The sequence below is a fragment of the Hypomesus nipponensis genome, chromosome 12, assembly GCF_054491055.1.
Source record: "Hypomesus nipponensis isolate SF chromosome 12, ASM5449105v1, whole genome shotgun sequence".
NCBI classification, from domain to species: Eukaryota; Metazoa; Chordata; class Actinopteri; order Osmeriformes; family Osmeridae; genus Hypomesus; species Hypomesus nipponensis.
In genome coordinates, this window is record NC_140372.1 from 9,435,020 (window position 1) to 9,462,492 (window position 27,473).

General features: G+C 46.8%; 1 protein-coding gene across 1 annotated transcript in view; it reads right to left on the minus strand.

The window, feature by feature from the left end:
• The window catches only part of LOC146260992 (receptor tyrosine-protein kinase erbB-4-like), a 144,021-nt gene that overhangs the window by 40,200 nt on the left and 76,348 nt on the right, over positions 1-27,473 (minus strand). Inside the window, 9 exon segments of the mRNA XM_084667462.1 lie at positions 275-365; positions 1,467-1,540; positions 2,277-2,403; positions 3,375-3,488; positions 3,721-3,862; positions 4,753-4,871; positions 5,615-5,680; positions 7,590-7,724; positions 20,276-20,462. Coding sequence (XP_084523588.1) covers positions 275-365; positions 1,467-1,540; positions 2,277-2,403; positions 3,375-3,488; positions 3,721-3,862; positions 4,753-4,871; positions 5,615-5,680; positions 7,590-7,724; positions 20,276-20,462 — 1,055 coding nt within the window.

Here is a 27,473-nt window from a genome sequence, read left to right on the forward strand (position 1 = left end):
CATCCAGCTATCCAAACAGAGCATGCATCAGAGGAGCCGTGAGCGGAGCATCAAAGAGGCTGTATGGAGATGGGGGAGGCTGCCCAACTTAGATCATTACCGCTGAGGGCATCCCAATAGGAATCTGTGCTGTGTGTGTGTGTCAGTGTGTGTGTGTGCTTGTGTGTTTTTGGACATGTGTTTTTGTGTCAGTGTGTCCATGTGTGTGTGCGTGTGTGTGCTGTAACAGGAAGAAGAGATGAGAGAAAAGGAGGAGGTGGGTGAACTTGTTTACCTATACAGCGATCTGCCCCCTATGGTTGCCAGGTTGGAGAAGACGCCGAGATCTGTCATGTTCTCCGGCCAGGACTGGATATTGAGATAACCTGTGAAACATGGCAACCCACAGAATGATACCCCCTAATCACACAACTCAGCATATATCATCCTCGTCTCTTCAAAGGAATGCAAAAGAGCATTATGCCCAGTTAAACTTTTAAAGATGAAGTCAGATTCTGGAAGTTACTAGGACAGTAAAAAGGGAGAGAGGGGGAGAGGATGAAAGGAAAGAAGTAAAGAAAGTAAAAAAGAAGAAAGGACAAAATCAAAATAGCAAAAAGATGAAATGCGACTGAATCAAAAACAGAACACAGAGATTGCTATTCAATCCTGGGATGAAAACTGTACACAGTGTTCTTTCACAAGGGAGACACTGAGTTTGGGAGGGATCAGAGTCTTGAACGATTCTTACAAAGATCCATTTCTATATCCTGCTAATTAAAGGAATAACTGTAATATCACTGGGATTAATTTGTCTGACTGCATACGCCTTAAAAGATGGATAATATCCAGCGTGCCACTAGGGGAAAGTGCATTCGAGTGGAGAACGCAGGCGTTGCTCTGGAGAGGGTGGCCATTGCTCTTCCTTATGGGTTGCGTTTCCATTATGAAAATGCTGTTTCACTCCATTAGCTATTTGGCTCAACTGCAAGTACGGCTTTAATGTGACAAAAGGCTTTATATATGAACTATAGCTGATCTCTTTACCTCATAATATGACTTATCAAATGAATAAACACATACACACATACACAGATACACACAGACACACAGACACACAGACACACAGACACACATACACACAGACACACAGACACACAGACACACAGACACACAGACACACAGACACACAGACACACATACACACAGACACACAGACACACATACACACAGACACCCAGACACACATACACACAGATACACAGACACACAGACACACAGAGCTTCACAACAGTCTGCCACCAAGAAATATTGAAAAAGAAAAAGCAAGAGTATTTTCTCTCTCCCTAAATATCTTAGTTTCTCCCTATCTCCTCCCTCTGTCTATCTCTCTCTCTTTGGTGTAAATGAATGTTTCCTCTCCTGCCTCTCAAGAGACTGTGTACGTGTGTGTTCTAGTTTGTGTGTGTGTGTGTGTTGTCTCTCACCTGTTATCTCTCTCACTGTGTGAAACACATGGAGACGCTCGGGGTCCAAAGCCCCTATACCATGGTACATGTCCCTATATATATATATAGAGAGAGAGAGAGAGAGAGAGAGAGACAGAGAGAGAGAGAGAGAGAGAGAGAGAGGGGGTGAGACAGCGACCGAGCGAAAAGGTGTAAATTGCCCAACATTAGTGTTTTCATTTCAATCTCAGTTAATCCCAATAATAACAGTCTGTTTTGGGTCCAGTCTGCATGTCCTTCATGTGCTCCAGCCAGATGGAGCCCAGGACACCACACCTGCAGTGTGGGAGTGAGGGGGCCCCCAGGGGGCCCCCAGGGCTGAAGCTGCCGGACTGGATGTCAGGGACACCACCTCCCTGGACAACCTGGAGACATCTGTGGGTGGATTGAGTACCCCCCCCCCCCACACACACACACACCCACACCCACACACAGCCAGTCAACTGACACCTCAGAGCAGATCCTTCACGTTAGAGCTTATCCTGCATGCATCCAAATGGAGCCCTGGATGGAGACCAGCTCCCTCTAGTGTGTGGGAGGTGTTACTATATTTTGGCTACATGACCCCTACAGATGGAAGGACTGCCCATACCTCATTGTGATCCAGCAGAGTTTATTTGAGATACAGAAGCTGAATAAACATGAAAGAAAATGTGTGATATATGCAAAGGTGACATATGTGCATAGGTGACGTGTGTGTGTGTGTGTGTGTGGGTGTGTGTGTGTGTGTGTGTGTGTGTGTGGGGGGGGGGGTGGGTGGGTGTGGGTGGGTGTGGGTGAGTGACCTACCCCTTGATGCCAGTGATGAGGAAGATGAGGTTGCCGTTGATTTTGGTGCAGTTCACAAACTTGTCAATGTTGCTGGCATCTACCGTCTGGGCGTTATGGAGGTCACCAGTCCCTATGCCGTCACACACTGAGACACACACACACACACACCAATATTATCACCATGTTTCTAATGTCCTTGTGCTATTCTATACTTTTTTCCATGAGAGTGAACTTTAGTCCTGGACCTCCCCCCCACCCCTGCAACACACACATTTGTTCAACCCACCACCCCCAAGCCCAGCCCACACCACCTCCATCCATGCATTCTGATTTCTTTGATGACTTGCGAAAGCATGAGCCAATCTGAGCCAATTCCAGCATCTAATGAATTCATTACATCTGCATTAATTACACTTACAGGCCAGGGCGAGCCAAGTGTTCCTGACAGGGGTGGGGGGATGATGAATAAGGCTGGCATTAACTGGTGGAACCAATTTTTGATCGTGATTTATATGAGCCAATTCAATATCTGAAATGTTAATTTGTTATAATTTCCCAGCAGTTCCTTGAGCTATCCCTCATTACCTAACCCACCATCTCCTCCCCTAAACTCCTTCAAACCACCAATCCCCCGAACACACACACACACACACACACAAGCATGACAGTATCATCAGTAGACAAAGAATTGATGGAGATGGCGCACAGAGCTCATACAGTCAGAGGGAGAGACTGTTCACATCTCAGCTAAACACTGTGGCGGTGTGTGTGTGTGCGAGTGGGTGTGTGTGTGTGGGTGTGTGTGTGAGCTGGTGTGTGTGTGTTCAAGGAGGAGTGGTAGGAAACTATGCGACGCATCTGAAACCAAGTGTTGAAACAACTTTGTGGAGAGGATGTCAAACAGGACGTGGAGGGGCACAGTGGAGGTTCCCTAGGGATTGTGGGTAGTTGAGTAGTTCGATGTCTTTAGGGCAGTTGCAGGTATTACTGTACGGTAGGGACCTGGGCCTTGGGGGCATTTCTTTGCAGCATTAAGGAGATGAGCCTGGGGGCATCCTAGGGAGAGGGGGAGGGTCACATGCAGATGTGTGTGTGTGTGTGTGTGGTTGTCTCTACCTTTAGGGCAGATATCAGTACAGGGGATGCACATCTTGACACGGCTCTCCTCCACCTCCATCTTGTTGCTGGGGCATGCCCTCACACAGGAGCTGTGGTCGACCACAAAGTTGTCTGGGGACACACAATAAAGCTTTGGGATTCAAACCACCGAAATCCAATCTCAAATGCCTGGCTAAAAGTGTGTGAATCATATTTGCAAGCAGAAAAAGCAAGGGCACACCACTCAATAACTCTCAAAAATAGCACTCCACAATGGAAAGTCTAGGTATGTATTGTGCTTGGAGGGTATATTGAGTGAACTGTGACTTGAAACAAGGATGCACTGTCAGGACTACTTCCTTACGAGGACACTTCTTGACACAGAAGGCTCCATAGGTGTACTTGGCCCGGGGGTTGTGCTCCAGCTGGAAGGTGGTGGGGTTGTACACGAAGGGCTGGGGGCACTGGGTCACGCACGCCCCGCTGTCATTGAAGTTGGTACAGGCCTGCAGACAGAACCCAAGCACGGTCAGAGACCGGGAGCAACCACTCGGGGTTGGACGGGAAAGCCCACGATGTAAATTGACTCCAGACAGTTTTACAGTGGCAGTTCTTCTCTGCTGAGAAATCCCCAGAGTCTACAGTCCCCCCACAATGAAGTAAACGAGAGAAAAATGGAAGTCATTGATCTGAGGTGTGATGTAAATGGTGAAATGTTTTCCTCATAAAAAGGAGCATCCAAAGCTACAACCTGTAATTGTCACCAGTAATGGGACTGAACGAGGCTGTGTTGAGTTACAACCACAATATCACCCTCCGTTGCAGGAAACACCACCAGTAGAAATCAAGGGGATTAGAGGAATCATAATTAGAATAATAAATCACCCCATTTGTTTAGATCAAAAAGTAAGACTGTGGACTTTTACAGCCCATTAAACACAAAGTAATGGATGTGTGTGCGTGAATGCAGAGAGAACCCAGGGGTGTGGGGTTGGGGGACAGACAGATATCAGATGAAGGAGTGAGTAAAGTAGATGGAGATGGAAACTGGGAGGATTAGTATGTGTGTGTGTGTGTGTGTGTGTGTGTGGGGCCTAGATGTGCGTTTGTGTGTGCGCGCACGCGTTTGCGTGTCGATGCGTGCGCGTCTGTGTGACCATGCATAGACGCGCGCGCGCGCGTGTGTGTGTGTGTACTGTTGTTGTGGTTGTTTGGGTGTCGATGTGTGTGTGTGTGCGCGTGTGAGCAGATAAGTCTGTGTGTGTAGATGTGTGTGTGTGTAGATGTGTGTGTGTAGATGTGTGTGTGTAGATGTGTGTGTGTGTGTAGATGTGTGTCGATGTGTGTGTGTGTGTGCAGTGGGCTGTGTGCAGTGGGCTGGCGGGGGTCCTCGTACAAAGCAGTCTGTGTCCTTGGGGCCGGAACAGCCGCCGGCACACTCCCGGTGGCAGCAGTCGCTGACGTAGGGGCCGAAGCATCGGCCGTCACACTGCTCCGCACACACCGTCTTTGTCACTGCGGGGGGAGGGGGGAGGTAAGATAAAGAGAGCAAGATAGGGAGAAAGAGAGAGAGAAAAACAGAGAGAGAGAGGCGCTTTCACCACCTCACACGAGCACCCACGCGCTCTCTACTCTACAGCTCTCCATAAAGGGTCATTGATATGGAATCTGGTCCGTGGTAAATCGATTTCCACAGCGAGTTTTTTACGGCGTCGGGTGTAAACATCCAGTGTTAAGAAGGGCCGGGAGCTGGAAGCAACGAGCCGCCACGGCCCAGAGCCCACTGTACCAGCGGCTCACGTGGAGCCATAATAATACAGGGCTGACAAAGCCTTGTGTTTAACTGCTCCCTTTCCTCACTGTGTGAGAACATAATGAAGCAGCACAGACAAAAGCTGTTTCTTCACTCTATTATTCGATCTGAGCAATAGCAGGGAAAAGCCCAGTCCTTCACTGGAGTTGTCTATGACACTATGCGCACACTGTAATTACATCTACAGCTGTTTAAAATGAACTTCCCAAGTTGTTTGTCCTCTCTCTCTCTCTCTCTCTCTCTCTCTCTCTCTCTCTCTCCCTCTCTATCTCTCTGTCTCTCTCTCTCTCTTTCTCTCTCTCTCTCTCTCTCCTGTATTCTCCTTTCCCGTCGCCTTGATTGAAATTAGAGTGAATGCTCCTGTGATGATGAGCTCGTAATAGGTGTATTTATGTAGGTGCGTGTATTTCTGCCTGAGCTAAAGAACACGTGTGTGTGTACTCACAGCTCTGGCACTGGTCTTCCTGGTGGCCCCAACAGCGTCCGTTACACGATCGATGACATTTTTTGCCTGGAAATTGTACACACACGCGCACACAAATACTTTGTAAGTAGTGTAAGATAACTTCTACATACTATAAACACGCATATCCCACGGCCCACAAGCCCCCCACCCACACACTCACACAAACATACTGTAAGTAGTGTAAGATAACTTCTACATACTATAAACACGCATACCCCCCCCCCCCCAAACACACACACACACACACACGCGCGCAGCAACTTTTCAGAACTGAAATGAGCTGTGACTGGCAGGGAGGAGTGTGCTGTTCATCTTTTGGGGTCTTTGGAAAGGAGGGGGAGCAGGGGGGGTTTGTTGCTGTATTGTTTCTGGGTAAGGAGAGCTCTGGAGCCAAAACATGACAGACAGGCACCCCTCCCTCCCAGCCACCCAGACAGCCCCCTCTCTCCAGCAGTAAGTGGGACCTGACACAGTGATCATAGAGGAAGCCTGTGGATGGGTTGTCATCAGTCTCTAATTGAGTGGCTGGTAATTACATGCTGAGGAGTGCGCTGCGCCGTGTGTCGTCCCCCCCCCCCCCCCCCCCCGACACACGGAGGAGTTATTTCGTTAAACGCCGGCCCCACCTTGGCAGGGCCTTCCACTCCCACACACTCCACCAGATTTGACCACCGCTCTCTCTGTTAACCCCCACTTCTCTCCCTCTGCCTCCTTCTCCTCCTCTACAGTCCTTTCAAGCAGATGGAGAGATGGGCGGCACGCAGAGAGAAAGACCGTGAAAGGAAGGTTCTGTGGAGAAACTTCACCGGCATCTCTCTCCCTCTCTCTCTCTCCCGCTCCCACTCTCTCTATCTCTCACTCTCAATCAATCCCCCCATCCCCCTCTCGCATCACTTCTGTCATTACTTTTCACACAAAGAGAGAGGCAAACACACGTGACATTTAATACAAGTTTGATAGGAGTCCACTGTTCTGATAGGAGTCCACTGTTCTGATAGGAGTCCACTGTTCTTGATCTCTGGCTGTTTGGACACTAAATGGCCATCAGGCCCTGGGTATTGTGGAAGAAATTTAGATTTCCTGTGTGCTTACATTATTCACTAATCAAGATAACTAGTCATTGGATACTAGTTAGTATGTTCTCATGTAAGCTTGCTATTAATAAGAGTAGATTGTGTCTATGTGTCAGGGTTAATATATGTTTGAGATCAGGACAAAGTACTGGCTAATTGGTCCTTGTCATGACTTCAAGGAGAGCTCCAACTATGAACTCTGTAGTTTGAGTGGTCATGTGTCAGGAGCTGTGAATCTTTTTCTCTGAGACTGTTGTAACGTCATTACTGTCACTATCTATGTTTACATTCTTGTGCCCTATAAAAGATGGTCCTCCGGCCTTCAGAGGGGAGAGAGACTTGATTGAGACCTAAGCCTGGTGTTGTGTTGTCATTTATTGTCAGAGGTCTGGTTTTCTCTCCCAATCTGCAGAGTGATAAATACTTATTAATATCCAGAACTCAACTGAACTTAGTCACTCTGTTTATGAAGAGATGGACAAAACACTTTCTTCATCAGTATCCTCTCCAGCTGTGTTGCTAAAGTAGGAGGCTAGTAGAGTGACCGTGAGGGGGACCAAAGGAAGTGGATGACAAGTAGAAAGCAGCTGTCAGGCTTTGTGAGCTGTAATTGTGCCTGGCTCGGCCCAATCACCACAGGCCTTCCCTGCACAGCACCCAAACCACCGCACCGAGCTTTGCACGCTGATCTAACACTATGTGACGCGACTTCCAAATGACTCTGAGCTAAAGAATAAAAAATACAAATACAACAAAAAGATTGCCGCGTGCGTGCATGTACGCGTCTGTATGCATCAGACGCTCGCATTCTCACTCCACAGCTCCCCCTCCCCCCCCCCACCTCCTGCCTCCAAACCTTTTTTCTCTCCCCAGATACTCACATCCGAGGCCGCTGTTGTTGGACGGCACCACCAGGAGCTCGGCTTGAGGGTTCTTGATGATGTCACGCCAGTGGATGGTGTCAGCGTGGCACAGGAACTTGTTCTGGTCCACGTAAACACCCCCGTTCAAGATTTCTGCAAAGGCAAGGACACAGTGGACATTTGGTCAACATACCCCCCCAAAAAATGAATGAATAATTCGAATGAAATATGTCAGGATTCTCCCAACACTCCCTTCAAACACACAGACATCTGTGCATTCCTCTGGAGAACAGAGACAGGGGATGGGAGAAGTACAATGACCGATTGAGCTCAGTGATTCAGCAAGGCCTGCTGTTCAGACCCATTGTTAAGCTTGGAGACCAGTACAGATTGTCACTCTCTTCTCCTGGAATGGCCCCCCTACCCCATCCCCCCCCCCCCCACACACACACACAGTCTCTCTCTCTCCCTTTTTTCTCTGTCTCTTTCCATCTGTCTCTTTTCCCTCTGACCTGCTCTCAATATGTTGAATGCTAGGAGGCAGTGGATAAAAGGAGTCACCTCCTGTGACATTAAACTAATAACAATAATATGTTTCTTTTTCAGGGACAGATTCCCCCAGCTCAAGTTTGAATAGAGGGCGATAACAAGCTCTAATCCCTAACTGCTTTTCTAATCCGGGGATTTGAGCACTAAATCAAACGACACAATGGTAATTTCCCTTCATGACCCATATCAAGAGGATGACAACGTCTGTCTTCCAAGGGGATAATGTTTCCCAGTAAAAATACAGGATTTGATTCATCCTCTTCTACACCCTAACAGGTTCAGTGAAGGACAAGCTTGTGCCGGCCCAGAGTCGTGACCCCGAATTCTAAGAAAGAGTCGTCCACGATAATGAAAAGAATAGAAACATAGAGATCGGGCCAGATCAGGGCTGGATTATCTGCAGTGCCTCCCGCCAGTAGATTAACAGTATATGAGCTGGGGAGACGAGACGTATCAGGAGGAGTGGGAAGCTAATCATCAACACACGACAGTCTGATTAGAAGAACACTCCCCGCGTACAAGACGGGGTCACATTTATTCACGTCGCTTTAAACGGCGCTGTCTTTTATCTCTTGCCGAGGACAGCCTGTCGCTGCCTGGCTCTGTGTAATGATGTCGCTCGCGCACAATGGAGGATTCATCAAAGGGTGTTTTACAGTGAGGACGGTGGGGTCCAGATGTAGGGCTGGGGGGGGGGGGGTACGTGACCAAGTACCAATCAGGAATATGGTTTCCACCCTGGGTGCATCTCAGGTCAACAACAACATCCAGACATCAGTTTGCAAGATGGACAATTTCAGCAAATAATCAGACGATGACTCAACACGGCCGTCTGAGTGAACCACATGGTCAGCAGAAGTGCTCCTGGTCCTGCCGCCTAGTCCAGTCAGGCCTTCCATCTGCTGTCCCTCCGGGCCCTCCCTCCGGGCCGTCTCTCCGGGCCGTCCCTCCGTCCCGTCCCTCCGTCCCCTCCCTCCGGGCCGTCCCCTCCCTCCGGACCCTCCCACCAGGCCGTCCCAGACCTCCTGGTAGAGAGCGATAACCACTCCGCGGCGTCCGTGGGGGACGGGCAGTAACTCTCGGAGGGTTGACGGGGCCATTTCAGACAATTTTTCACTCATGGGGAAGGGGGGGGGTTCAAGTGTGTGTGTGGGGGCCTACGGTTAGTCCTTCTTGGGGCCGCACTCACACTTCTCCTGTGTGTTGTGATTCATGAGTTAGCCAGACACTAGACAGAGACAGAAGGAGAACGAGAGAGAGAGATGGGATGAAGAGGCGATGAATCGAGAGGCTGGGTTGGAGGAGGGAAACAGTTGATTGCAGGGCCAATGGAGGGAGTAGAGGAGAGAGAGAGAGAGAGAGAGAGAGAGAGAGAGAGAGAGAGAGAGAGAGAGAGAGAGAGAGAGAGAGAGAGAGAGAGAGAGAGAGAGAGGGGGGGAGAATGTCATGCTATCAAATATCAGGTGGCCTGACTGATCATGGAGATGATGAACACCACACATGCCATCTAACATCTATCATGAGCTTGCTTGCAGAACTCGGATCATCCAGTTCAGCTGATTCAGTTAGGCTCTCTTCATCTCACATCTCACGTGCCATAGAAACGCAAGACACCTGCTGATTGGTAGAAGCCACTCTAGAGCCAAGTCCTATGAGCCAATTACGTTATTTTCAACATGAGAGAGAGAGAGAGAGAGAGAGAGAGAGAGAGAGAGAGAGAGAGAGAGAGAGAGAGAGAGAGAGAGAGAGAGAGAGAAAGAGAGGGAGAGAGAGAGAGATAGGTGGACAGAAACAAATGGAGAGGGGAGAGAGTAAGGTTGTACGGAAAAATTGAGAGAATCTCAGAGAAAAGAAGACTGTGAGGGGGACTAGTTAGAAAGGGGGAGCTACTTTAGAGCGATGGGAGAGCCACACTTCTCTGAAACCTATCAACATCCTACCATTGTGCAGTACATACTCCTTTGACACCCTGACAAATTCTACATTTACATCCATTTCAAATGAAAGTCCATGCCATCCATTATAATCGCAAGTCATAAATCCACAAGGCATCCGTCTAGAGTAATAAACTACAGGAATCATGACCTCCTCCTCTCCTGGAGCCACGCATCGGGTGATTGACAGGTCCGCTGAACGGGTCACTTCCACAACGATGGTACATGACCATGCAGGGCTCACCAAAGGGTCTGTGGCTGACAGCAGAACAACAGGAAACCAGCGACATCGACAGCCAACCTGCTGGTCCCCACTAATGGGGGGGAAGTGAGCTCAACGACACCCAGAGATTCAAAGAGACAGTGACGTCAAATGACAAAAACAAACCAGTTTGTTTGGCTTGTTTCTTAGTATCCTTTAAAAAATGTGTTCAATTTCCTAATGATTTTATAAAAGGTTCAATGACATCGTTCGGAGGAAAAGTCTGCTTCCTGTAAACAGGGCTTGAGTGTATACCTTACCTCCTCCAGACTGGAAGTCAAAGTAGCTCATTAGCAGACAACAAAAGCTCAAAGGCAATACTGCCTTATTACAAGATCCCTGCTACATCACTGCTAAATCACCGTTGATCTGAAGTTAGCGAGGTACACAGGTAAACCTCCCCCTCTGTCTCTTTACCACACACACACAATAACCAGAGCATTGAGAGGTACTGTACTGTATGTGACTAGAGTAACCTGATATTAAACATGGTCACTTCCCATTCTCAACCCACTGGGTTTCCTAGCTAGGGGTCCAAGCAGAAAACCTGTGAAGATTTTTGCTTTTGAAACATGTTGCTATATTACTTTATGGGCTACCTTACAGCCTGCTGCCTGCAGATCTTTCGATAAGGCTAAAGCAGGCTTTGCTGGGGCCTTAGTGGGCAACTCCTTCAACCAACCTCTCCATCTCACCTCCGGTCTTTCTGTTCATTTCAGTACAAGAGCCCAGGCCATGATGAATGCTGCACTGGCGCAGATCATCCCCAAAGGGTGCTTCAGAGCTCCGCTCGTCATCTGGCTCACATCAGTGTGGGCGATGTGTCCAGCTATCAGAGATGAATTATACTGATGAATCAGGCAACGACACTGCAGCGCGCTGAGGGGATTTTCTCATGTTTTTGGCGAGCCTGCGTCACATAACCCTAAACCCGTAGATCGTTATTACAAAAAGAAAGGTCGTTCGGCATTTTATAAGGACTACTGTCCCCTGCCCCATCCCCCATCCTCTTCTCCAAGTGTCCGCCAGATCTCATTTCTCATGACTTTCCTTCCCCTCCCGCATGAAATGAAAAGTACTTTCTCACTCCAGTGATGAGGCTAGCTGCTGAGCCAGGAGAACTGGGGAGCTGTGGATCACTCCACCACGGTTGGTTGCTCTCCTCTACAAGGGGTCCCTCACACAAACTGACACAACCCCAGTCTGCACAAGCGGACCGGTACACAAAACAGAGATGCAGACACAGTCACATAAACTGTACACATACACAGAACAGTCACAAACGCAGGGACAGACACCGCCAAACACTGTCCTCATAAACAAACACGCCTGAGAACAAGAAGACTCCTGAATCAGCCTGACCCCCCCAAAAACATGTTCCAGCTCGGTGAGTTTCATCTACTCAACAAAGCCTTTGCATTTGTAGACATAGCTTAGGACTCAAGCCATAGCTTTACCCATTAAAGTCTTCTTCTTAATTGCCAATTACGGTAATCATGGTATTCCAGGGAGAAAAGGCTCCAGGGAAGCACCTTGCACTTTCCCCAAATATAAATGAGGTGCGGGAAGGAGGGTGAGGGGAAATGCAGCAACGCAATGTTGTACACAAGAATATAAAGTAAAGTGTGTGTGTGTGTATGTGTGTGTGTGTATGGATGCCTACCTCTGTATTTAGGTGCATACCAGTGTGAGTGGAACCTGTAAGCTCTCCTTGGTGTCATCTCCATGCATCAGTACCCCGGCCCCCCTATAGGAGCTCCAACACACTTCTGACAAGTGACACTAAGACACCAAGAGGCTAGCAGGCTGAATCAAATTGCCTTCATTTCTTAGAGCACAGCCTCTTCAACAGAGTCACGTGAGCTTTGTACAACTGAAGTACTAACAAATCAATGACTGTGTGGAGAGACGAAATTCTGGCAATCCCTTTGTCAGCGTTTGTTGAAGTGAATGCTCAATAAAGAGCAGTAGATAGCCCTCTCTGTGAAGCTCTACTTTCACCCTATTTGTTTGAGAGCAAATAACAAAATTCTGTTTTCTGAAGTAAAGCAACCCAAAAAAGCGTGTTGTGAAATGTTAACCAGGGCTGCTCCACAACTATACATTATACACAAACTGTAAATCTAACTGGAATGTGTCCCACTTCTAATGGAACCCCTGGAACGCTCCACAATAATCTGCAAAGACTTCAGTGATGAAAAGGGATCCGTCTGTCTAACACAGGAAATACAGAGCACACACTCCCCCCCATTTAAATGCAAACCTTTCATTGCACAGTGGAAGGAAGGAAAGCAACGATGCCTTCACTGCAATCCACAAAGAGTGTGCCAGGGGATGGAACAAAAGAAAGAGGTAGATTATAGTTTCTTTAACATACACACACAAACACACAACCACACACACACACACACACACACACACACACTCACACACTCACAAAGACGCATACATACCTGCGAGGAAACAAGTGGAATAAGGGGTCTAACACCCAAGTGTGTCTGAACAATATGTGTGGGCGAGGAGGGATCATACGCAAGCATGTGTGTGAGTGTGTGTGTGTGTGTGTGTGAAGGAGTTTAAGGGAGTGAAAAAGTGCCGCAATAACAGAGTCCCCTGTTGAGGTTGTGGAACCTCAGCTGTAAAGTCAGGAGTAAACAGAGACTAGCTGGAACAAGTAGCCTGAGTCCCAGAGGCCAGCTATTTGTAATTGTGACTCCACTGTAGTTTACCTCTTAGAGAACACTCAGGCCAAGGAAAGCCCCAGCTCAAAGTGAACAGGACTCTCACGCAAACACACAATGAATGACTATTTAACCACACCATTACGGAGGAGAGCAGGAACATGCAAAACAAAGTCCAATTGGAACGTGAAGATTAGAATGGGAATTCAAGAAAGAGAACAGTTATGTAAACATGACAGAACATTAGGAATGAGGAAATTGTCTAAGTGTGGGTGGGGGGTGGCACTGTCTCACTAAATAGATGTGTGTGTGTGTGTGTGTGTGTGTGTTTGTGTGTATCCTTTCTGTCTTTCTTTCTTTATCTTTGGATGAAGACAAATGGATGAGGAGCTGGAGGCGCAGAGACAGTGTGGGGGAGGTTCCCTTCCCTCCACCCCCTCCACCCCTCACCCTCCCTCCACCCCCTCCACCCCTCACCCTCCCTCCCCTCCCTCCGTGCTCTGTCCTCTCTGATAACCATAATTGTGTTTTAAAGCCCCTGATTAAATTTCACCGTCTCAAATGATATTGTTTTGCGATGGATCCTTATGAAAAATGCTCCACATTAAAGGATTATGGGATCTGTAGGAATGAAGGGACTGAGGGCTGGAGGGATGGGGGGGGGGGGGCTGACATGTTTTTATTTCCTCACTTTTCAACAGGCGCCAAATTAATGCCTGACTGCTGCCATCTATCTCTCCCCCCCCCCTCTCTCTCTCAATACAAAAGCTCAAGGCATTCAATCTAGACACCGTCATTTTGATACAAATCTAACTTAGACACGCCAATGGTCTTTACACCTGTAAAGACCTTGCATCAATCCCAAAGTTTAGCACAACTAATTTCGTCTTCAGTAACAGATTCACGGTTCGTCACCACTTTCAAGGGAGTTTTTTTTCTTTCTTTAGAGGTGACACAAAATGCAATCAGGTTGAAACAGACGGCTGCAAATTCAATAATGGAGGCAAATGAAAATGGAGTCAGAGACACTGCACTTAGGTAGCGACAGTGTGGGACGGCCTGGTTAATAAGCCCCTCCTGAGTCGCAGCAACCCTGCATGCAAATGTACTCTGGGTTGTCCAATCAGCATGGGTAAACAAAGGTCTGGCCGAAGAGAGTACAGAGCCAGCGAATACTAATGAGGCAGTGCTAAATCCTGAAGTCAGCATTGAAGACTCTTTATCATTATGGTGGGGAAACATGAGTTGGTTTTTCGAATCTTGTACCTGCAGAATCTCCCTGCAAAGAAACCTTTGCACGCACTCGCGCAAGAAAACACACAGCGATACCGAAGGTATTTGGTGTTTATGAACGAGGGAGACTGATAAAGGATGAGCGCGTGTGTACACAGTATGCGTTGGGGCGATTGAGAGAGACAAGCGAGAGAGAGAGGCTGAGTCACACAGAGGTGTTTAGTATGTTCAGATGTGCGTCTCTCTCCACACATACCCGCAGATACTTCCCACAAGCAGCCCGGTTGTTTGGCTGTGCTCTTCTCTCCTGCTCTGCAGTAATGAGGCCGTCACAGTGAACAGAAATGGAGTTTATACGCTACTAGAGAGACCAGAGAGGAGGCAGAGACACAGTAAACACACTGCCTGCTGCAAGTGAAACAAGCCAGGCAGGAAGCAGGCAATGTCAGGCAGGTTAGAAGAGCCTTTGAGTGTCAACGTCTGAACACGCAAACGCACACAAACACACGGCACACAAACAGAGCACACACACACACAAACGCACAAACACACACGCTTTTGATGTTTTGCTGGGGAAAAAAATACCCCAAGAGATGTAAATATATTTCCCAATGTCATAAATGCTACACACACCCCGCAGCAGTATCAATTCGCAAGTGCTTTGAATATGCAATTACGATGTGTCATAACATATTCTATGTACCTACGGGCCAGTTGGACAGAACCCCTAGTGGCACCAGTTAGGAGTTTATACTTGATCCCAGCCGTCGGAGGTCAGTCTGGATCCCACTGTTTATGGCTTGTTTTATATCCCCTAAAGAAGTGTCTGATCCAGGGGCATGTTTGGAAGATTTTCCAACAAAGGTTGATAGGGAGGTCTCTTAATTAACAACTGATCTGTCTTAATTCTCTTAGCTCTACTGAGTGAGTTTAATGAAGTTACACAGCTCCTCGGTTTGATAAGGTGGATTGCACTGGAATGTTAATCGAGAATCCTAGCTTGCACTATTCTAAGCTCTTAGCATAATCAGGCATGGTGAATCTAAACAGAAGCACAGTGTTGTCAGGGGAGCTAGAGCTAACTGTACAATACCTGTATGGAGGCTAACTGTGTTAGCTAAGGGCGTGAGAAGGTTCTGGACTGTGTAAGGTAAGGGCAGTGAACCCTAAAATCAAAGACCAAGACTCAGAAGCCACCGACATGCCCCCTGGGGACTATGACTGCTCCATTTCAGATCATTTAGCCCTGCTCCCAGGATGTGTGAGGGCCACTAATGGAGACAAATCGGAATGCCCCAGGGCACCTCTGTCAAAGGCTTTGAGGTAAACCACCAATGGCAGCGCATCGCCTCGGGCGAATACCACATTTGAGCGTGGGCACTGTGTGTGCCGGGCGAGGAAGAAAAAAATAGAGAGAAGAAAGAAAGAAGGAAGAAAAACAGTTTGCAGGGTAGTGACAGGGTCTCCAGGTAAGATGGTTCTATCTGACGCTGATATGTTTCAAATGTCACACTGTCAGCAGGTATTCTCTTGCCTAGTGTCAACATCATTCGTTTTGCATAACCCATCGCAACAAGCAGGGCATTTTATATCTGGAGCTTGTAGTTTGCAGACCTTGAATCTGTATCTGGCTCTCAGTACAGAAGGACTGACAACCTTGTACCTGATGCTATTATCAAAGCCAAACACAACAGATGCAGACGAGACAACTTGCAAACACTAACGGATGTATTAGTATTGCCTGTGTGCTGCATTCTGTATTGCCTATATAGGAACATGCATGCTTTAAATAGGAAGGCTTCTTGCTCCTCAGACAGATATGCTGATGTGCTCCCTGCAACATTTCCCTCAGTAATAAAGCGGCAGTATCTGAATCGTTATGTTTGAATCATTCTGGTTCTTAATGATGACACCAGATTCATTATTAATAGCCTCCTGTGCTGTCGTCCTTCCACAGCAGGCTGAACCGGAGTGTGAGCCTGGCCTGCTATTAGCATTAGCCTTGATCTTTATGTAACTACAGCAGTTTTTATAGATGACATCACAGGCTTTATGTCAAGTAAAGAGGCTTTAGAAGTAGTTTTTTTACTCAAATATTATTACTCAAGGCAGTTCCCCCCCGCTTTTTTCTCTCCGACCCTCCTTTTTCTCCCCCTTCACAAGCCTGGGAATATATTGTAGATGCTTGTCTATTTGTATCCTTCGCAAATTGAAAAACTGAATTCTGAAAGTCTGTTCTTGGCAGTGGTTCTATGAAGAAGCAGAAACCTAGGCAAAGTGCCCAACACTGAATTGTGGCAAAGCTTCAAGTACGCTGTCCAATAGTTGGCCAAAGCTTCATTTGAAAATGGCATCCTAGCATTGTTGACCCATAGAAAACAACTGAAGATTTCCCCCTTTTTGTGTTCTGAAGGTGATCTTGTGTGTATAGATCTATTTCAGGGAGGTGCCCTTTATTGAGCACTAGGGGAGATTAGCTTGCTTTGATGTGCAGGTTTTAAAGGTCTTCATGCATTTATCAATATCCCACTGATGGAATTTATCACCTACATATCACATTCCTTTCTCCAACAAATGTGCGGAGAACCTAGAGAGCAATCAACCCAACACTTCGCTTCTTCATGTCAATCTCTATAACTACTTTACATGCCGTGAATCTCATTGCATCAGAGAGCAGCTATTTAAAATGAAGGATTTTTAAAATCCTCCGGGAAAAGAATGAAAAAGAGATGAAACAGAATGAACAAATCTACATCATGAATGCACCCACGCTCCACCAAGGAGGAGGATAAATGACCATGGCACTCAGTGTAAACTCTCCATGGACTACACGGCTAACTCTATGCTAATGCTAACACTATTCCAGTGGGAGCATCCAGTCCCGGAGCGAGTCAAGGGACAGGCGGATAGCAGAGGCAGGCCAGGAGGGGGAGAGGAAGTCTGCCCGCCTGCCGTTTAGCTTGCTGCACACGGCCACAGGGACATATCCACCAGATGGGGAGCTGGATTCACTCTCCGCAGGGCTTCGCCCAGTCATTTGGCTCGGCGCCCAATGGGCAATTTCACCAAGCGAGTCGACGGGTACAAAAACACATAAACAAAACAAAATGTAAAGCGGGAAGGTAGGGGAAAAGGGGATTTTGAAATGTTTTGGATAGGCAGAGTCATCAGTGTGGAGAGTCTTATTGTGGCCATTATTACAGGGCTGGCACAGCAGGTGGGTAATTAGCATTGGAGTAGCTGATGGGGGAATCCATGAGTCCCTGGATGCGAGTGATGGAACACTTTACAGGGAGTATGAGGGAATCTGAGAGCTATTCACACATATACAGTATGAGACCAGACGTGCTTAGAAGACAGTATTATACACTGGACTGAAAACGCTCTAAACACAGTCCAGCAACACATCTAATCCCCCAAAGTGGAAGAAACTAAAGAGATAGAGCAGCAGACCCCTCTAATATTAGAGGAGGGTTTCAGTTACGTATTATTATTACTGTGCTATTGAAAGGGAACAGCTGTGCACATGGAATTCCATTATTCACTTATGTTGCATGCAATGCTATGGATTTCCTTTTCCCTGTTGAGCATCCATTTCCTGTGAGCTGGACTGGAGGTGTTGAGCTCAGGGTTAGTTGTTCCATGCAGCATATTGCATGTAAAAAAAAAATTGGAACACATTACTCAGCTCCACAATACCCTTTAGATCGTAAATGGGGAGTGGAGGGAAACATTTGAATAACTTGATTTCAAATAAACAACTTTCCGTAAATGTTTTTTTTTGTGATTTAATACATTATACATGTGTGCACTGTAGCATTCTTGTTAACGTGTGGGAAAACATATCTAAGTCGGCAGATCGCCTAAAACAGAACAGGGAATCATTTACATTATTCCGAGAGTAACACAGAGTGGGATTGCTGTTTCATATGCATTCTCAGATATTGGAAGTAATTGCACAGGGTGGGTGCCGGGGCAGTGGTGGGTGTAGGTGGGGCAGTAGAGAAGGAAGAAAGGAGGGAAGGGATCTGTTAGAACAGGAAGTGGCCGGTGATCTGATGATGTCGACTCCATGGTGTAGTAGAGCATCAGAGGCAGTCTCAAGGGCGCAGTACCAGGGTGGACCAGAGGTCAATGCTGCCTTCCGGAGCAAAGCGCTGGAGCCATTAGGTTAGACAGTGAAACGGATGTGATGACTACAGGGCCCTTGATGACTTCTATGGAGTTATTGTGGGCAGCTTATGAAACACATTGATCATCCTGCATGTCAAGTGTTTGGGGAGCTGCCCTCAGGTGAATGGGGCTCTCAATACAAGACTCACACTGCAGCACACGGGAGTAGAATGAACTGTGGGCCTAAACAAAAACAGAGCGCTGAAAAAAGCTGTATCGGTGATAACATATTTCACGTCATAAAAAAAGTTACGTACATTCAGGATCATTTCACCAACTTTGCTCCAACCAGGCCTTAGATCTTGAGCAAAAACGTACATTTGGAGATAGTGATAACTGATTATGGTACTGTGGGGTTTTAGAGATGCAACAATATACAACCTCAATAATCAAACTTCTTAGCTATCTTAAGCACCCTGGTTGTTGCTGCACAGACAAAAAAAAAAAAACACCCCCACCCCACCCACACATTTGTACTGCACCCCACCAGGGCGGAGACGTCGTCCTCCTGCGACTGCTGTCCGCTTCATAGCAACACCGCTAACCAGCCCTCTCAGTCCCCGTCAGCTGTGCTAATGCACCACCTACTGAGCAGCAGCAAACAGACCCTGACACCTGGCACTGGGATGGTTAGCTGCCTCCAGGAGGCCGTGATAGGCTGGCTGTGTAAAGCCCAGTGTTTTTGGGATGTAAGACACTTTCGAGATAAGATTACAGATAATGAGTGAATATGGTAAATAAACCCTGGAGGGGGTCTGAAGAAGCGAACCGTTCCCTGTTGGGAAGAGGCGCCCCACAATCACATGCACAGCAGCAGTTAACGTTAGCCCTAGCGCTATCCGTGGCATGGTGGTGAATAAGGATCAGCTAATGCTAATATTGGGGAGGTCGTGACCTGGGTTCAGAAACCTGTTAGATGAGCAGACATGCATACACACACGCGCTCCCATTGTTTTGTAAACAGGGATGCGTTCTAGAAGGCACAGGAGCAGCCTGCAGGATATTAGACCATGACATACGTAGACTTTGTTACAGTTTTATTATATTTAAACACATAATTGTTCAATCCTAATAGCACTACATCCTCTAGTAAAACTGTACTTGTACAGTACTTTCTATCAAAGCCAAATACGTAAACAAAAATGTAATTAACAGCAACACATTATTACTTTTTCCAAGCCATTTGATCGCAGGCCCGGCTTAATTTGTATAAATAAGAGACTTGTATGGGGCTTGTTTTGTAACGCTTATTTCCATTTTCGAACTTAATTAAAAAGCCAATCAAATGTGCTGTAGCTACGGCTGTAAAAGGGGAAAGAACACAAACATTGATCTTTTAGAGGAAAATACAACATTATTCTTCAAATGAGTGACATTTCAAAAAATTTCTTGTATTAGTAAATTATTTCTGGAACCTATTCACTGACCATGGGGATCTGAGGAATTTGATGTATTATAATATGTCAAATTACACAAAGGGTTAGTCTAGGAAGAGACTGTTCAGTTGATTGACATACTAAGAATTTGAGAATTAAATGAAAACTTGGCTGAAGAAGGTTTGAATGACAAAGGAGACAAGAGAGAGTGAGACTGGACACTGGCCATTCATTTGATACAATATCTGGACCAAATGTCAGCCTTCTGGTCACTGGCCATTCATTTAATACTATAACTGGAACAGAGGTTGCCCCGGACAATATCGCCCTGGATGGCTGCACATGTCGCCCACAGCTAAGTCCTTCCCTGAGTGAGAGAGTAGTGAGTTGGAAGACATGGAGAGAAATAGGTGAGAGTGACAACGGTAGACGGAGAAGGAGGGAGAGCGGAGACAGTGGTGGACAGAGGAGGGAGGAGCATCTTCCGGGCTCTGACCTGTGAGGTTGCGTAGGCCCAGCTGGCGGAGGCCATAGTAGCCGTCGCGGCGGTAGTTGAGGAAGATGGCCAGGGCGTAGCGTCCTTCATACAGCTTCGTCCCTCGGACAATCCTCAGGTTCTCCAGGGGCAGGTAGTCAAACTGGTTTAATGCCACCAATACGTAACCAGTCACCTCCCGGATGGACTGAATGATGAAGAGAGGAGATGAGAGGAGAAGAGTGGAGAGGAATCGATTAACAGATGAACAATTAAGTTAGTTAAAGCAGAATCATGATCTTAAAAGCATAATCTTGTTACATTTTTGATAATACCCACTCAGGATATGCTATTTTCTTTCTATTTCTGTCTACTCTTCTGTCATTTTACTAAACTATTGATGAACCCTTAGTAGCAGCCCTGGTTATATATAGAAAAGATGGGAAATTAACTTTGAAAGATAGTTCACTGACAGTTCACTTGAAAGTTTGAGAGTCAGTTTTTATGCAAAACCTTTTCAGAAAGAGGTGGAAGTTTGTCCTCGACTCAGGGTTGCCAGGGAACAGAGGAAAGAATAAACACTTTTTTTTTCTTTTTCGAAGAAGACGAGTTGTTAACTTAGGCTAGAAGGACGTCCAATCACAGCACAGTAATATCACTTCAGGAGATAATGGCTCCTGAGACAGAGGAACTGGGAGGAAAAAACTTCCCATCCAACACTCCTATCAATCACTCTGACAGCCAATCACAACCACACAAACTGCGTTATTACAGAGACTGCTGTCCCACAGGGATGAAGAGGGAGGTTAAGTCAAAGAACTCTGCAAATTCCTTACTTAGAAACACCAAAGTCAGAGCTGCGTGTGTATGTGAAGTCATCTGAGTTGACGAAACGAGCGCACATCACTCAACGACACCTGTTACACAGCGCTCGTTGTAGCACCTGGCTCACCTGCGACTGGATATCCAATCAGAGCACTGCGTCTTAAGAAAATGGTTGTTCTGGAGACAGACACACCAAGGATGTGAGTGGAAGTTCCAGAAGGACTCATGTTGTGGCTGAGACACTGGATGACTTAATGACGTCTGTCTTGGCTTAGCAAGCTGAATACATTTAGGGAAAAATCTAACACAACTGATATTCAATTTTACACCATATGAGCTTCAATAGAGACGTACCCTTTCAAAGTATGGAGCTATTGAGCTATTGCCCAAAGTCATTTAAAATAACTAACACCACTTGAAAAGTATGATTAAAAATGTTATGAGGCTACAGGAGCAGATAAAGCAAGCTTTTAATGAGCAGAGACAGGCCTGTAATGATGTAGGTGATTGGCTGGGAGTGAGTAATGTGGGGTTTGATTGGCTTGTGACCCCCGGGAGAGAGGCTTGAGGAGAGTGACAGGCCGGGACGCGGTGGAGAGGGGCTGTATTGCAGATAATAACAGGTAGCTGAGTCCAGCTGAGAGTCCCTCTGGTGTATGTACACTGCAAACAAGGAGAACACCTGCTGCTGGCTCTTTTGAAATGGCACACAAAAGACGGGGAAGAACCACCCAAGTCTCCTATTAGCAAGATTATAATGTGTCAATCAAACAAAGCGGCAGATGACAAGCATGTGCGGAGTAACAAAGGATTCATTTCCACGCTTGTTTTGACAGGCATGCAGATATCCCTTTGGGATTTCTAATGAGCTCCTGCACTGGCATTCAACATGGAAAAAGAAGTAAATCCATAAACTGAGCCGAACTTTAAAAAATCACCTGTCTCATAGTGAAAGCTATTCAATTTGAAAGAGGATGTCAAGTGGTGCCTTGAAAACAAAGTAAAATGGTGAAGTGGGTCTTCAGGAACGAGTGGATGTGTTCCAGTACTTTAGAGTAGTGTTGTTCCATCCATGTGACCTGCGGAGAACCCTCTGTTTATGGCCCCAGGCAGGGCTACCTCCCTGACTGGACCTTGCGTCATTAACTCCGCAGTAACACCCCTGTGCCTGCCGGTGGCGCTATGGAGGGGCACAGGGGAGTTGCTCTGCACCTGACCCAGCTGTAGGCATCGACAGGCTGGCAGACACCCCAGTGCCTCCACTTTGCCCCCTTCTATGCCAGCCTCCGGGAGGACGGCAAGCGAAAACCAAGGAGAAACTGTTTCCCTGTTACCTAGCAACGGGAGGAAAGCAGTGGAGAGTGGAGAGGCAAAAGTAGAAAGAAAAAAGGGAGGTCGAGGGTGAGAGAGAGAGAGACAGAGGGAGAGAGACAGAGGGAGAGAGAGAGAGAGAGAGAGAGAGAGAGACAGAGGGAGAGAGAGAGAGACAGAGGGAGAGAGAGAGAGAGAGAGAGAGAGAGAGAGAGAGAGAGAGAGAGAGAGAGAGACAGAGGAGAGAGAGAGAGAGAGAGAGAGAGAGAGAGAGAGAGAGAGAGAGAGAGAGAGAGAGGAGAGAGAGGGAGAGAGAAAGAGAGATAGAGAAGGAGAGATAGATAGGTGAAGGATTTTGTGTTGTAAGTTACCTAATTCAATTAAAGGATTACTTTGCTGTGTTTTGCCCCCACTTAAGGTAATTTTGTTTTGCTTTGGCAGTATTTAATTTCCTTCCGTTTCCCTAAATTGTGTTTTTGAAAGTGTCTGGATCAATATTACTCCTTGTCCAGGCTGAGGCTGCAGGATTCAACCAGAGGAGGGGTCCAAGGGGAAGTAAACACAACCACCTGCATCTTTCTTTCCCTCCACATTTCTCCCTTTTCTTTCTCTCTTTCTCTCTCTATATCCTCAGTAGCCACCACTCCTCTCCCCCCCCCCAGACCCTGACTAAATGCTCTAAAATATGATGTACACATACTAACATAACAGACACAATCTCTAATTCTGCAGCTGAGGCTATACTGAAAAATCACATTTGTATTTTCCAAAAGGAAAAAAGGACATTTCACCTGGCTAAATCTGGCAAACATTTTGTCCCTCCTCCTGACAGAATAAGGAAATCATGATATCCTTCATAACAGACACAACTCAAATCCTACAAATGCATGCAGACTACCCAGCATCCTCCTGATTCCCTGCTGCCTTGACAACCAGCATCCACACAGCTCAGAGGCATGTAGCAGAGACACGACGGGTCACTTTCCCATAATGCAATGCGAGGACAGCGCTTCCCTTGACATCTTCAACCGTCCCGAGCAATTAGCAGTGCAGTGTTGAACACTCACTCAACACAGATTGTGCAGCAGTCCCTCTCTGTCTCTTCATTTCTCCTCAGGGCAGAAATGTGAAATCTACGTTTGTTTGTGAATTGCACTTCACAACTTCAGGATAGTGAGTGCCGAGGGCAAGGCAGCCTTATGACAAGGCTTAAAATTGAATATTTATTTCATAGCTGAATGCTGAAGGTGTGTTCTTCTGTAAATACGTAAACACAACCGTCCCTTGGACACAGGCTTACCACTCCGACACTAGTGTGTACCTCCAGGACTCCAACATGGATTCATTTAGACGTCTCTTTCCTGCTCCCTCCCCCCAACCCCAGTTACCACACCAAACTATTATCCATTAATCATGCAGAGTAGAAATATAAAAGATACAGTGAACTACGCGTGCTCAAAATTCAATCTATATTAAAATGACATTCAATATTCAAACAAATTAGATTATTTAGATTAACTGCAATTTGCTTTTCCTCAACCGACAACATTTTATTAGTTGATGAATTGAGGCATGCACCTCTCAACGTGGGGCGAATGTTGATTTAGAAACGTGTTTCTGGGACAGAGAGAAGAGAAGGTGGATGGTAATGTGTGAAGACTGGTTTGGGAGGAAATGTTGGCAGTGAGAAAAGAGAGAAGAAAGGCAGAGGAAAAGGAAGTGATAGAAATGACAAGCTAAAAGGAGAAAAAATGGAGAGGTGAGAGGTTTGAAATGTACGAGCAACAGAGAATGGAGCTAGAAAAGGGGCCAGGCGTGAGACTGGAAAACTAGAAAAATTGGAAGAGTGACATGAGGGAAAAGGTTGGGGAAAGGTGAAGCAAGTGATAGCAGAGAGGGAGGAACAGGAGTGATAAACCAAAGGAGGAGAACAGTGAAAGGGTGTGTGATAGAAGAGAGAGAGAGAGAGAGAGAGAGAGAGAGAGAGAGAGAGAGAGAGAGAGAGAGAGAGAGAGAGAGAGAGAGAGAGAGGGAGAGAGAAAGAGAAAGAGAAAGAGAAAGAGAAAGAGAAAGAGAAAGAGAAAGAGAAGGATAAGGAGAGAGAAGTAAAAAAAAAAGAGAGAGAGAGAGAGAGAGAGAGAAAAAAAGAGAGATGGAGCAGCCACGTTTTTAGTGCACAACAACAAAAGGGAAACTCAAGTGAAGCACAGAGGATCCATATTATAACACATAATTAATAGTCCACCTGTTCCTGTTTATTCGACGAGCGAGAGAGCCAGAGAGTCTAATGACACCATTGTCAAATACAGGAGTTGGAACACTTATTAGGGCAATTATCATTACTCATTTCACATGGAGCAGCGTCTGCCAGTCAAAGAGGGGAGAGCCAGTGCTGCAGTGAGTGTCACCCGTTACAGACATGCAGCAACTCCTCTCCCTCCACCACAGAGCCAAAGGACTGGAAGTTCTTACTGTAATGCCTCATCTCTGCTGCCTGGCACACAGCCCTGCCAGGGGGACTGGGAGGGGATCTCCACACAACCCCAAAATCGAGTGTCTTTTCCCCTTTCTGGCAATGCACAGGACCATGGAGGGATATTCAGAGTGAGAGGGCTTGTGACAGAGCTAAATGATGATCTGTTTACAGTGGGACCCGGACTTTGACATGAAGCTGATGTGTCAGGTGGGGCCGGGTGGAAAATTTTAGGCTCTCCTCCAAGATCAGCAACAGGGTGAAGTAGGAGAGTGCAACACCTCCTCCTCCTCCTCCTCCTCTTCCCCCCTCGTCTCTCTCTGGTTTTCACTTCAAATGGAAGCCACTTCAAACACAGGGGACTGGCGTTTTTGAACCCACACATTGTCTTTCATCTTGGAGGCATAAAGAGATATGAAATTCGCATTCATTGTGAGGCATTTTATTTTCTTAACCAACCAATTGGCAGACGGGGAAGTCCGCTTGTTTGACTCAATCAGAAGATTTAAATAAAGAGGATATCTAAAAAGGGTATCAAAGGAGGATGTCAAAATGCTTTGATTTAAGCTACAACTGTGGCAATTACCAAAAATGTCACCTGACACACGCACACACGCACGCACACTATTGACAACTCTTATTGCACATGCCTTGTTAAGGCTTTGCGGCTGAGACCTGACCGTGTTGCGGTTGACTTTGAGACGACACACCACTGATGCGGGTGTGTGCGTGCGTGTGTGACGTGCGTGGGACGTTAGCGTCAGCTGGGTAAATGGTTCTGGCTGTGATGGTTATCGTGTCGGACAGTAAGACAGTCTCATATCAGCCTGCCTTTTAAGTCATGCCCAGGACGTGGCTCTGTTGTCAGGAAATGCACAGGAAAGAAAAGGAGAACAAAATAATGATGTGTGCCATTTGATCAGAGGACCTGAGGAGCTGACGTCAGACAGTAAAGGAGAATATTAAGCGTAAATTAATTGTGCATAGGAAGGGGCTTGTTTTCAAATGCATAATGTATTGTATTGGCAGATGCAGACCATCTCATTATTCTTAGGCCTCCAGAGAGATGCTATGTAATGGATTGTGACGGGTGGACGCTGCTTTTGTTTCCGCAAACTCCGAGTCCCCGGCCCCTATATCCTTGCCCTTCAGTCCTTCAATAACTCTTATTCACTTAACAGGGAGAGAGAGAGAGAGAGAGAGAGAGAGAGAGAGAGAGAGAGAGAGAGAGAGAGAGAGAGAGAGAGAGAGAGAGAGATAAAGATATTGTGAAAGGGAGAGAGAACTAATAAGAAGGGGGAGAGGGAGAGAGAGGGGGAGAGAGAGAGAGAGAAAGAGAGAGAGCGAGCAGTGCTCCCTGAGGAAAGGGGCCAAACTGCTCCTGAGGCGGCTGGTGCTGCTATAGTTCTAGGAAGGTGAGGGGTCCCTGGGGGCCCAGACACAGTGCTCTGCTCCCGGGACGCAGAGGGGCCCACATAGCCCTCCCGGATGACCAATTACCTCACAGGAGGAGCAAAGCAGTTACAGGTGCAATGGCCCCAAAATAGAGAACGAATCCTGGAGGGATATTTCTAGATGATTCTGTCATCTTTAATAAGCACATGTATGTTACTCATTGCATATGGGTGTAAGGTCAACTTCATCCATATATATATACGGTACATCTACAGAAACCAAGCGTTATGTAGAGCAAGCGGGGATATTTCGTTCATAGATGCTGTAAGTCTTGGAGGCTTTCTAGAAAGTACCTGTGCTGAAAAACAACACAAAGCTGTTGGGTTCTCTACCCTTATAATCGTCCCCGATGTGAGATTTAGTACAATTTGGGCCAAGTAGTCAGACATCTGGGCCTAGTCACAGCATTGTCACATCTAATCCTTCTTGTCTATTTAGAATATTTAGAGCAAAATGGGCTTCGCAGCTCGTGTTCGCCTCAACGCTAAATTGGTCTCTGTCACATCCTCGGCTGGCGTCAGACAGTGCACGCTCGACGCTAAACAACTTCATCAGGGCCCGATCAAATTACACTAATCACAGATGGAACGACTGCTTTAACGGGACAAGATGTGTGCATGCGTGCGTGTGTGTGTGCATGTGTGTGGGGGGGTGTGGGTGTAGGGGTTATACTGAATCTGTACTTTACATAGGTAAATTGAGTCACACAAGAGTGATTGATGTCTGCTTGGTAGACATAAAATAATGAGAGATATATTGAAGAAAAACCCCACGTATTCAAAAGCACGGAAGCAACACATCCTGAGTGTGACAATTACCCTCTGCTCTGCTCTGAGGAGGTATGCTCTGTGAAGATGAGAGGAAATAATGGCCAGCCGGACCAATGCTGAGAGACAGAGCGAGCGAACAGGGAGTGAGCGAGAGACGAAAGTAAAAAAACAAAGTGCACCACAGCAGTAGCACAGTCCTTCTCTGCTTGTTCATGCCAGTGCTTGTTAACTTGCTCCAGACGAGCAAAGTTTTGAGGTGTGCGTTCGGAGGACAGACAGACAGAGAGCAAGGCGGGCGGCTCGTGCTACAGAACCACAACCAAATGTTCACCTCAGAGCCACATCCCACCTGTTGTTAATAATAAATACCAGGTAAATGAATACC